Source organism: Netta rufina (genome assembly GCF_964035555.1).
Source record: "Netta rufina genome assembly, chromosome: Z".
NCBI classification, from domain to species: domain Eukaryota; kingdom Metazoa; phylum Chordata; class Aves; order Anseriformes; family Anatidae; genus Netta; species Netta rufina.
In genome coordinates, this window is record NC_140126.1 from 36,516,936 (window position 1) to 36,529,952 (window position 13,017).

A 13,017-nucleotide genomic window follows, 5' to 3' on the forward strand; every position below is an offset into this window, starting at 1 on the left:
GAAGCTAAATACAGGGAGAAAATGAGTAGAAATGCTACCACATAAACTTCGGAAAGAATAACAAGCTTAATGTAAAATGAGGTTAGGTAGATGTACACATTGCTTCATCTTGGAAGGATGCCTGCTTTCCACATGTATGAACCTGACAGTGAATTTAGAATATTTGTTACGTAGATGATGTATCAGTATTTCTGTTAAAGGAATTCTATTTGATAAAAATATGGTTTACAGGAATTCAACCAATATACTAATTCTTATTGTTTGATTGCTTTCCTGAAATGGATGGAAGAATTGAATCAGATATGGTGTCTGAAGGTTATATTGAATGCTTGCTATTGCCAAATTGAAGAACAGCGTTTCTGTTCTGAATCTTTTTTTCACGTGAGACCTGCTTCACTTTACTTATCATCCATATTGATGTTTTTTTTCCATGATTACTTAGGCTTTTATTTTGGAAAGGTAAAATGTTAGCTACTCACTAGTGTGAGCATAACTTATGAAAAAGCCTAACGCATCAATACCATTATTAATAATAATAATAATAATGTTGTTTTTCATTTTCTCTTTTAACGTGTTACATTTTAGGCAAATCTGCATTAATGTATAGTCTTGAAACATGGAATCAAAATTTCCTTATACAAAGGAATTACAGGTTGGGAAATTAATACAAACTTAGATTGCTTGAGCAATGAATAACCTTTTAGTTTTTGGAAATCAAGTGAAATGTAAGGCACAATCATTATGGAATAAGATTTGTAGTGAAATAAATGCTATTTCTAAGACCATTTTGTGCTATAAATAGCATATATAATAGGATTTTTTTTCAGATATGAATTGTTAATTGAAACATCTGCCATGTTTTACTGCATGCAGTAAATTTTGTGGAAATGTTCCACTAGCCATATCACCGGAATAAAATCGGAAATCTGAGTAAAGATTATTTTAAGCTGTTAAGTGTTACTTATGGCAGTCCTGAATAATTTACTTGCCTTTTTTTAAAATCAACTTCTGTTTTTCAGTATTTCGTCCGATTTCAGCTAAAGCCAAACTCCTTATGAATCCTCGATCTGATGTTGATTTCTCATCTCCAAAAATGGATTTAAATGTAAAGTTAGAGGACATAGCTGTTGAATTCAATAAACCACAGGTATGAATTATTTTTTGAAATTACATGTAGTGGTAAAGAGGCTTGTTAGCAAACATAATAGGAAAAAGTCTGAAATGTTATGATAAGTGCACAGAATTGATTCTCATAGTGTTAATTTTCTTTGAAAATTACTTTGTCTTTAAAGTAAAGAAAGAAATGGTTTACATTGTTCTCAGAAAAACAATAACACTCAGGTTTGATTATTTTTTTTTCCTAGTATTTCAGTGTCATGGAGCTTCTTGAGTCTGTTGATATGATGACTCGAAATCTGCCGTATAGGAAATACAGACCTGATGTTCCATTGCACAACAATGCCAAGATGTGGTAGGCATCCTCCAACTTTGAAAACAATTTGTCAGTTGTTCATTTGAAACAGCTATCCAAGGGTCATTTTGTAGTTTCAAGAAGAATTGACTTCTAAACTCCTTAAATAAATCCTATTTTGTTTAAAATTTTCTTAAGCTGGCAGTACTTAAAAAACAAATCAAAAAGACATTGCTGCTAAGGTCCTCAAACCAAAGATAAGGAAACAATATTTGAAGTTGTGTATCTACTGTCTTAAGAGACTGTTACCAGAAAATTAAATCAAATAGTATTTTAATATCCAAATTCTGTTCTGATGAAGGAGAGGTCATTGTGCAATAATTACTATTACAAGACTATGGCTATGCAGATCAGAGAGTTTTCATTTCTTTTTAGAAGTAGTCTTATGAAATTGTTTAGATATTTTGTGCGTGCATGTATGTATATATATTGTTGAGCATTTTTTCTACAAGATTACTTACAGAGTTTCGGGAATCACATCCTGTCAACTTTGGGTGGAAAAAAAATAAATTTCTTAAGTTCTTTTGTTGAACACAAGTGTAGTATTAAACAAGGGATTTGACTATTTCACAACTTAAGTTATATTAAGTGAGAGTCTTCATAGCTCTAGGTGTCTTTTCAGTATGCCAACAGAAATGTAAACTGTACTTCATTTGACTGTGCTTTAAGGTGGAATTATGTTATTTATGGCATCCTTGAAGTAAATGTTCAACCTAAACTCCAAATGTGGTCATGGGAACATATTCGGCACCACAGAAAACAAGTGAAGAACTATAAGGAGATGTATAAAACGAAGATAACATCAAAAAAGCCTAATGAAGAAATCTTAAAATTTTTGGAGGTGAGCCATTTTATGTTAAAGGCTTAAATGTTTTTCATCTTTCATCAATGTATTTTCTTAAACATTAATGTTTACATGTTCATTAGTTAGTACTAATTTACAATAAAAATTTTCAGTGGCTTGATTTGCAACTTCAACAATACTCTGTGAACAATATTAGTAAACATTAGTTATTTTTTAAAATTAATAATTACGGTGAAGAAAAACATACATGGATGTGCTTTTCTTTTATAGATTTGTTTAAAGTTTTGAACTTGAGCATATTACTTGGGTTGTGTTGAAAGAGTCATTACTGTTATTTCCTATAAGACAGTGAGCCATGAATTCTAAACAAATGCAATCATAAAAAATAATTTTTCGCTTCTTTTCTAGGAATTTGAAAAGACCTTGGATATTTTTAACATCACTCTAGCAAGGCAACAAGCAGAAGTTGAGGTAAAATTTTATTACTTAAGTGAATCCAAGAACATCCACAGCATCAGCTTGCGGACATTCTGAGCAAATGCGTTTTAGTTTTGATGTTTCAATTATGCAGTCTTCTAATTTTCCTTGTGTTTCATATTTGTTATTATAATGCATAGTTAGTGTCAGCCTACAATTACGCAAAAGTTAAATAGCTTCATATACTACGTATTTAGACTAATGGATTTGGGGGTGAATTTCTTCCCCTTTTTGGCAAGAAAGATCTACTGCAAAAATGCAGTCAAAGGATGATAGAGTAAGTCAAGTTGGAAGCAGTTATTTCCATAACTTGACAGTTTTCAGGCTTCTGTTTTTTTCCCAAATAGCCTAGAATTCACTAGTTTATTCCTCTCCTTCCTCATGCCCTGTTAAAGTGTTCTGAACACCTATTTATCTAGTATGTTCACACTTTGTTACTATTTACAGATGTTATTCCAAATACAGGTAATACAGAATAAATTTAAATAGATAATCACGGTAAAGCAAGACGATGTGGTTGTAGAAGTAGTTACACCTAATTTGTTAGCATTGCTTTTCCTATGATAGTATGTATGCTCCTTAGTTTTCAACATAATATCTAAGCATTGTCCTAGGAGAATATGAAATTTAGAATCTAAGATGAAGTGTTGATAGTAAAACTTCATGAATTGCAATCATTTATTATCAAAATGCCTTAAAAAGACACTTAAAATTGTTGTTTTGTGGAGTATATTAATTAACTTATAAATGCAGTTGCACAGTGATAGATACGGTATTTCTAAAAACTCTAATCAGAGATCTATAAAAGTGATTTTTCCTTCTAGTTGTCTGTAACTAAATCCAGATGTAGGTGCTTGTATAATCACTTTTTAGCCTTCCTCAGAACAGGAAGACACGTTTATGTTCCTCCTGTTCAGTTGCTTGGGTGAACTGGAGTGCTTTTCATTAGGAGTGTTTTTTTGTTGGTTTGGATTAGTTCTCATTTAATTTTGGCTTGGTTTTTATCTTGTACTATGTAGTTTCTTTTGGTGTTATCTCTTCCCTTCTACTTCCGGTGAGGTGAGGGAGGTCTCCAAGAATTTCCAGTCTTTTTCCCTGTTTTTTTTTCCCTGATGACCTAATTTTATCATTTTCTCCAATGTGACCTTGCTGCTTACAAAAGGTTATGTCAAACTGCATTCTGGTGATGATCGTATTCCAGTCATGAGTTTTAAGATTCTGTCATGCTTGGAAGTTGGTTGCAAGCAAATGAGTTTTATTTTTTTGGGCCTTAAGCTCTGTATGTGAATAGTGTTAGGGAAGCACCTTGAAGGGTAGGGTAATTCAGCTGAAAAGGACCTTCAAAGATCAACCTAGTCCAACTGCTAGCTAACTCTCTGAAATAATTTCCAGATATTGAATATCAGGTTATGGTGATACTGAGCTGTTCTAACTCTATTGATGGGTCAGAAGCCATCTGCCTTATTGGTATCAGGTGATACCTCTCTAGAAGGTCTCAAAAAGATATTGTAAGAAACAATCCTATTAGTAGCTTGGGATCCTGACTGTTAGCTTTAAATCAACTAGGAGTTTAAAGAAACACCGTATAATTGAGGGTTGAACCAGATGAAAGACCCTATTGTTTCTTCAGCTTTTTTTTTTTTTTTTTTTTTTAAATCACACCTAGAGTTGAATTTCAAGGGTTTGATTTTCTCCAGACTGTGAAATCGAGTTACCCAGAGGTCACATCTGTGAAGCCAGTGCCAACTGATCTTCTGGGAACTTTGTGGCCTAGAGTTTGCAGCAGAAAATTCTTGCTACATTTTAACCTTCATCACTAGCACCCTCTGCATCAAAACTCAGCTTCTGTGGTCGAGTCCCTGTATGAGCATGAGAAATTCTTGTGCTTTCGGTCTGGAGAAAACTTCATAGATGATTCACTTAAATCAGAATAGATGATGTTACTCTTGGTTCTCTCTTTCTTTGAAGCAGAAAAGTTTACCTTGCCAATAATACTTCTATGGACTGGGCTTATATTCATTTCAAGGCCGCTGTAAATGAGGCAGGGGAAAAGCTCAACAGGATTTCTTCAGAAAGGGTGAACTTCACATCATGCAAAGTTATTTTCTATATACTTGTTATACAATTTTGTTGTAGTTTTCCTCCCTTCCTTCTATATGCTTTCTTACCTTGGGCTCTGGTGCCAAGTGTAGCCTCAGACATGCCTTTATGTGTTATTTCAAGTTGATGGAAGTTGTCCTTGACCACCTACTCCTTGGTGTCCTAGAAATCTCTAATTTTAGAGGTTTAACAGCATTTTTTTTTAAACATTTTGTCCATTCTTTCCTTGGGTCATTTTTTCTCTGACAACTGCGTGATAACTGGGTATCCTTTTTGAAAAGAACGCCGGATGATTTTGTGCAAAGTTTTTGAGGTTTTGTGTTCATTAGCTTATGTTCTGCATCATTAGTCTTAGGTAAAGCAATAGTACCAGTTCTGAACCTTTTGTGTTTTTCTAGTGAGGCCTGCCTTCAAGTGCCCTTTAGTAGCAAATCCCTAAAAGGAAGCTGGTTTATTGCTAGCTGTTTTCCATAGTTGGCATATGTGTCAGAGACATCTTTTTAAACACTGAGAAGGAATCCTTATTTCACTGACTTTAGGTGCCACGTTCACTAGAACACCTCTAAAGTCAAGGCTTATCTGTAAGAGTTTGTCTTTTGTGATTATATTAATAACAAAAATACTTATATTGTATGGTGTGCTATGGTTTGAAAGCTAATATGTCTCTTAGATTGCTTGATGTGCATTTGCCATCCCTTATGCCAACCTGTGGTCAATTTGTGATGTAGGTGGTACTTTCTCTGAGGACCCTGTATTGAAGTCAGCACTGGCATCAGGCAAGATGGGAGGACATTTGTACTGTTGTAGTTATATGTATCAGACCCAGAAATGTGTTCTTGTATTCTTCAGAGTAATTTTTTTATTACTGAAGTAATAATTTTCTGTTTTTGTTTTTCGATGCTGTTATGGACATCCACCCTGAAATGAAAAATATAGGGATCATTTAAAATTTGGCCTGTGCTAACTGTTTAGTAGCTCACATGTGTTTTTAATTATTCTTGTTAAGGGCATTGTTTTAATGCAGAAAACCATATAAAGTTGGAGAGTTTTTGGGTTTTGTGTTTGTTTTTGTGTGGGGGAGAGGTAGAGAGAAAATCTGTGTAAGAAACATTTATTGTCTTAAAATAAATTAACTTTTGTTCACTCTTTTTGTTGAGAAAGGTGATTGATTTTATCCAAGTGAGAAGACAGAAGTGTGAAGAAAATTACTTGCATGTGTTTGATAATTTCAGGCAACTAAAGCTGGATTAAAAATATACAGACCAGGAGTAAAACAAGATGATGAAAATTCTGGTGGCTGGTTTAGTTGGATATGGGGCTGGTCAGGTGAAAAAAAGGAGGAACAGAAACAAGAAGTAAAGGGTTCAAGTATGTTCATTTATTGCTATTTTTTTTCTGTTATTGAAAATTACTTATTAGAATAATAGGTCCTTAAAAACAATTTCAGAGGTTTTTTAACACTTGGGCTACTAGTTGTTTGGCATTTGCATTTTCTCTTATCCTTTTTTGTTGTTGCTGATGAAGTTGTTAGTTACTTTTTACAGTGATACCTTGTACTTCCTTCCATAGCTGTTTCTGAACTGTCTTTGATTCATGCTTTCTCCTTTCCCAGTTTTAGCAATTGTCTGCATAGAGTACGGGGGGAGGGAGGGAAGGGTTAAAGTGCTAAAAAACAGTAACAGTTAATGGAATGTAGGCAATTTTATTTCCATTATTTTCTAATTTGGCTATTTCATGCAGTATATTAGAGTATGATTCACTTAAGTACAGAGCACCTAATAAATGTTCTGGAACACACAAGTCAAGCCAAGAAAGGTGTCTGCGTTTTTAGGAAGATAGGAAGTTAAATAGTTCAAAATGCATGTGTAACTGTGTTTTAAAGCACAATTTAGGAGACTTAAGACTTTGCCTTAAACACTTTTTTTTTTTTTTTTTTAAACTTTTACTGATTCAGGGCATTGTTGGCAGTATCCACCATAATCTACAGAGCTAGCTACCAAATACTTGAAAATATGTAACAATATTTGCGTTTTTCAGATACCTAGATTGTGTTTAACCTATTGTGTGTCACAGGTCTTGAAGTGCTGATGACACTTGAAGAGAAAGCTAAACTTTATGCAGCAATTGGATATAGTGAAACAGCTGTGGATCCAACGCTTCCAAAATCAGTAAGATATAAATATAATGTTAAACAACTACTATTTTTATACTAGAAGCCAAAATCTAAGCATGATAGGGTAGCACTTTTAAAATTACTTGAAACTCTGTCTCTGTATTTGAGTAATGTCATGACACTTTTAAGTTACTGCCAGCTGCCTTTGAACGGAGCATACTTAGGTGTAGTTTCATGAGAGTGGTTATAGAGCTTACTTTAAATATTCTGGAAAAGTTTAGAATGAAATCTTGCTGAGTTAAGTTAGAATAAAATCATATAAGTAGTATATTGTTGTTTAAAGTATGAAACATTTCATATATCCTCTTACAATAGTCAGAAACTCTTAAGGAAAGTACATTAACTGTTTTGCTGGACTCTTAAACATAAATGATAATAGGTGGTGTGGGTCAGTAGATGAAGGAAGAGATGATTGGACTAGTTGACTAGGTAAGGAAAAGAGATGATTGAAGGACTGTAATAGGAAAAAAGAACATCTTTGAAACATTCAGAAATAGCCTGATAAGTCATCTGTAGGTGAGATACCATGCGCAGTACAACAGACTGCCTTTCAGCTCTGTCAAACACCCTTTTTTTCAAAATGTGATACAGAGACCTCTATATCAAAGACATATGTTTGCAAGCATAGTCTACCCTTACTCTAACCCTGCCTCTTCATAGTAACTATTTGGGAATTACTTGTGTACTATCTAGGGTGAAAGCTACTTGTAGTACTAGAAAAATTTTCACCACTTCATAAGCTTTGTTCAAAAGTATTTTGCAATTCACTGTCATTTTTCTTGTTTATCTAGTATGAAGCCATGAAGTTGTCTTTGAATCTATTAAGCATGTCTATATCAATAAGAGAAAACAAGCGAACCCCTGAGCTGGTAAAATTTACGTTAGATGGCTTGAGTACAGTATTCACACAACGGCCAGGTGCACAAGCAATAAGGTGAGCTTTCTCTGTCAAACTGTTTTTGCTTCTTGTGCAATGTTGTTGATGGCTAACAGACATTAGAAGACTCTGTAATGATGTTTAACTACTGTTTTTCACTTTGATTGGTCGTGTAGTTAGGGAGTTGAATCTTCATGCAACCAGTGGACAAAGTGAATGGATATTGTTTCCAGAATTAAATTCTCTATCTTCAGATTTTTTTGTGCCAATACACAACTTCTGTTTAACCAGTTTATAATTGTTATACACAAGCAGTCACCATTACTAATTTATTTTTTTTTTTACCTTGAAAAATATCTGTTACTCCTTTTGAAACTTAATCTGACCAAAGTTATCTCATAACTGCTTGTGTGAAGGCATACTGCCTTAGTAATTTGATCTCCTGCTATGATAAGGTTACATGCTTGGTGAATGAAGGGTGTAGTCTTTCTGGATTTCCGTAAGGCCTTTGATACTGTCCCTCACAACATTCTGGACAAACAATCCAACTGTGAGATGAATGGGTTCATGCTACTCTACGTGATGAACTGGCTTTATGGTAGATGGTTGTAGTGAATGGAGCTACATCTGGCTGGCAGACGGTCCCTTCCAGCTAACTATTCTATTCTAATGTGGCTAAAAAGCTCTTTCATTTTTAGTTCAATTTCTAGATTTGCAGAAGAAAACTGTAACTGATGATTTTGACTTGTTTTCATGCTCTCACAGTAGAGGACAAAAAGCAGTGATATGTGAAATATTTGATTTACATTTCAAATATGGCTTAAGTTCTGGGGAAGGATAGACTTCATGTTTTAAGCTTTGTCCTCTTTGCTTTGGAGCGTATTAGGTTATACTAAGATACTATTGATTTTGCATACTGTTAAAAAATTTTTTTTGGTTTGCATCATTGCATCATTTCTGTTCAGTCTCTTGAGCATTTAAATGGCCATGCTCAAGAGACTGAATCTTGAAAAGATTCAAGAGACTGTCATCTTGAAAAAAAGGGCGAAAATATTACAGTTGTACAGGGAAACATTTTTGAGTGTTGAGACATTAAGATCTTCAACTGAGAACTGTTAAAGAGGTAGTCTGGGTGATAGGAAAAATAAATCCCAAACCTAAAAAGAATACTCCAGATTATCCAGCAGTAATGAGGCTGTTAATCTTGGACACCTGTTGTGGATAGTCTTTTATTCTCTGCACTGGAACCCACTCCTCTTTGCTGGATCAGTGTTCCCCAGTATAAACACTGCTGTTTAATTTTTGAACTCATTCTACAGAACTTCCATTTGCATCTTTCTTCCCTACCCTGACACGTCTTCTCATGAAAAATGTGAGGTGAATAATTTGGATTCCCTTTCTTATTTACTGAAGTGTGGTTCATAGACACAAAAGATAATGAAATGAAGAACAGGTAACACACTGATACCCAGATATCCTTAGACTAAGCTATTTATATTTGAGGATGTTTAGAGGTGACATGCAGGTGTGTTGGTTTTCTTTTAGCTCCTTATACTTTGATACTCTTATAATCTAATTGCACATATGGGTATTACATCTGAACATGCCACTCATCTTCTTTCTTTTTTTTCTCCAGATTTGAAACGAAAGTAACCTCACTTGAAGTTATGGGCACATCCCGAGAAAACTGTACACCCTGTCTGCTATCTTCTCGAACAGTCTATTCGGACAATAGTACCTCACTCTTAAGCATAGCGTTTGAGACTAATCCTTTGGATGAGAAGGCAGATCAGAGGCTTAGAATTGAATCACAGCCACTGGAAATAATATATGATGCAGTAAGTAAATATTTGAATGAACTACGTATCTTGAAAAAGTTTACATAATAGTAAAATAGCTACTTGGACAATGGGACTTGCTCTGACAAACCTGGTCAACTGGGGGCTGATGGGGTTCCCCTGTCAGAAGGGGAAGAACATCTTCAGTCATGGGCTGGCCAAGCTGGTGAATAGGGCTTTAAACTAGAGTTGGCAGGGGAGGAGAACCTCAGTCCATCCCACTCCTCCCAGTTTGATGCGAGTGCCAGGGATAGATGCCCAGAGCCTGGGGAAGGGCCATGGGTCAGCAGGAGAGCACCTGAAGGGCAGCACAAGGGAATTCCAGCCAGTGCAGCCAGTGAGTCAGCTTCATCAGGGGCCCAACTTAAATGTCTGTATGCTGACACAAGTAGCACGGGGAATAAAGAAGAGGAGTTAGAGATGTACGCATGGCTGCAGGGCTTTGTTCTCATTGGCATTACAGAGACGTGGTGGGACAGATGGCTCCCACGACTGGAGTGTTGGGAGGATGCAGGCTGTTTAGGGAGGCCAGGCGAGGGAAGCAAGGAGGGGGGCATCACCCCGCGTGTCAGTGAGCAGCTGGGGTGCATGGAGCTCTGCCTGGGGATGGGTGAGGAGCTGAGAGAGAGCTTGTGGGTCAGGATTCCAGGGAGGGCAGGGACAGGGGACCTTAGAACGAGGGGAGCGTGCTACAGGCCACCTGATCAGGAAGACCAAGCAGACGAGGCCCTCTGTAGACAGAGAGCAGCAGCCTCACGTTTGCAAGCCCTGGTCCTCAGAGGGGACTTCAGGCACCCTGATAGCTGTTGGAGGGACAGCACAGCAGGGCACAGGCAGGCCAGGAGGGCCCTGGAATGCACTGATGACAACTTCCTTCTGCAAGTGATAGAGGAGCCCACAAGGAGAGGTGCTATGCCAGACCTCATTCTTGCTGACAAGGAGGGTGTGGTGGGGAATGAGAAGCTGAAGGGCAGCCTTGGCTGCAGTGACCATGAAATGGTGCAGTTTTGCATTCAGAGGGCAGCGAGGAGGGGACACAGCAAGCTTGCTGACCTCGACTTCTGGAGAGCAGACGTTGGCCTCTTGAGGGATCTGTGTGGTAGAAGAGTGCCATGGGCCAAAGCCCTGGAGTGAAGAGGGGCCCAAGAAAGCTGGCTAATATTCAAGGATCAGCTCCTCCAAACTCAGGAGCGATGCTTCCCAACAAAGAGGAAGTTGGGCAGAAATGCCAGGAGACCTGCATGAGTGTACAAGGAGCTCCTGGGCAAACTCAAACAGAAGAAGGAGGCCTGCAGAGAGTGGAAGCAAGGGCAAGAAGCCTGATGGGAATACAGAGAAAATGTATGAGCAGCAGGAATCAAGTTAGGAAAGCCAAAGCCCTGTTGCAATTAAATTTGGCCAGGAATGCCAAAGGCAACAAGAAAAGCTTCTATTAGGTATATCATTCATAAAAGGAATGACATCCTTTTGTCTAAATTGGAGACTCATGAATGTCGTGGATGGACCACTTGGTGGGTAAGGAATTGGCTGGATGGTCACACTCAAAGAGTTGTGGTCAACAGCTCAATGTCCAAGTGGAGATCAGTAACAAGTGATGTTCCTCAGGGATGAGTACTGGGACCAGCACTGTTTAGCATCTTCGTCAGTGACAGTGGGATTGAGTGCACCCTCAGCAAGTTTGTCAATGACATCAAGCTGTGTGGTGTGGTTGACATGTTGGAGGGACGGGACTGCATCCAGAGGGACCTGTACAGGCTGGAGAGATGGGCCTGTGTAAACCTCTTAAGGTTCAACAAGGGCAAGTGTGTGGGGGTCTGCATCTAGTTCAGGCAATCCGAAGCACAGATACAGGCTGGGCAGAGTATGAATTGAGAGCAGCCCTGAGAAGGATCTGGCACTATTGGTTGCTGAGAAGCTGAACATGAGCCAGCAATGAGTGCTTGCAGCCCAGAAAGCAAGCTGTATCCTGGGCTGCTTCAGTGGAAGCAGGGCCAGCAGGGCGAGGGTGGTGATTCTCCCTTTCTACTCTGCTCTTGTGAGACCCTACCTGGAGTACTGTGTTCAGTTCTGGGGCCCCCAGCACAAGAAGGACATGGACATATTAGAACAAGTCCAGATGAGGGCCACAGAGATGGTCAAGGAGTTGGAGCACTTCTATGAAGACAGCCTGAAGGAGTTGGGGTTGTTCAGCCTGGAGAAGAGAAGGCTCCATGTAGACCTTATAGCATCCTTCCAATGCCTAAAGGGGACCTACAGGAAAGCTGGGGAGGGACTCTTTTGTCAGGGAGTGTAGTGATCAGACAAGAGTGAATCTCTTTAATCTAAAAGAGGAGAGATTTAGATTAGATATAAGGAAGAAATGCTGTACTCTGAGGGTGATGAGGCACTGGACCTGGTTTCCCAGAGAAGCTGTGGATTCCCATCTCTGGAAGTGTTCAGGGCCAGATTGGATGAGACTTCGAGCTACCTCATCTACTGGGAGTTGTCGCTGCCCATGGCAGGGGAGTTGGAATTCAATGATCTGTAAGGTCCCTTCCAACCCAAACTGATCTATGATTCTATTAAATTTGCCATGTTTAATTGTTGCTTTATTTTAACAGAGAACAATAAATAGCTTAGTAGATTTCTTCAGGCCTCCAAAAAATGTACATTTAGAGCAATTGACGTCTGCAACTTTGATGAAGCTTGAAGAGTTTCGTGAGAAAACATCAACAGGCAAGTGCTGCATGCTCTTCTGACAAATTTTAGATTCTACAAGTATGAGAATATTTAATATCTTTCTAAATGGGGATGCATTGACCCAAGTCATAGGTTTCTAATAAAACAAGTCAGCTGAATGCTTTGATCTTGTTACAAAGCATTTGTTCTAGGAAATGGACAAATCTGTGTCTGTATCTTTTCAAGTTCCTTTGTAAATATTCTCCATGCCCTTTGGTAGCGTTTCAATATTTATACAGTTGGATTCCATACAGAGGTAAAAGTTTGTTAATTCCAGCTTTTCTGTTTTTGTTCATTTGAGTATCTAAATAACCCAAATTGTGTCTTATTCTTGATGATACTGAGATACTGTTTGTCTCATAAAACTCTTAAATCCTTTTCAGAGTTGTTACTTTTCAGCACACATTCTTAATTTATTGGTGAATGTTGTTTCTGATCTTGACTGACTGAAGCCATATAAACTATATCTGTCTTTCAGTTACTCAGCATTGAAGCCATTCCCCTCATTTTAATTTCTTAATCTTAAATTATCTTAAAAAATCTTGAATTTTTATCTCT

General features: G+C 37.6%; 1 protein-coding gene across 3 annotated transcripts in view; it reads left to right on the plus strand.

The window, feature by feature from the left end:
* VPS13A (vacuolar protein sorting 13 homolog A) overlaps window positions 1-13,017 on the plus strand; it is a 118,927-nt gene that overhangs the window by 14,542 nt on the left and 91,368 nt on the right. For all 3 annotated transcript variants that reach the window (XM_084305761.1, XM_084305762.1, XM_084305763.1), the window contains exons 11-19: window positions 1,020-1,147; window positions 1,365-1,471; window positions 2,141-2,312; window positions 2,685-2,747; window positions 6,086-6,221; window positions 6,927-7,021; window positions 7,818-7,960; window positions 9,540-9,741; window positions 12,342-12,456. In XM_084305761.1, coding sequence (XP_084161887.1) covers window positions 1,020-1,147; window positions 1,365-1,471; window positions 2,141-2,312; window positions 2,685-2,747; window positions 6,086-6,221; window positions 6,927-7,021; window positions 7,818-7,960; window positions 9,540-9,741; window positions 12,342-12,456 — 1,161 coding nt within the window. The remainder of the gene's footprint in view (window positions 1-1,019; window positions 1,148-1,364; window positions 1,472-2,140; window positions 2,313-2,684; window positions 2,748-6,085; window positions 6,222-6,926; window positions 7,022-7,817; window positions 7,961-9,539; window positions 9,742-12,341; window positions 12,457-13,017) is intronic.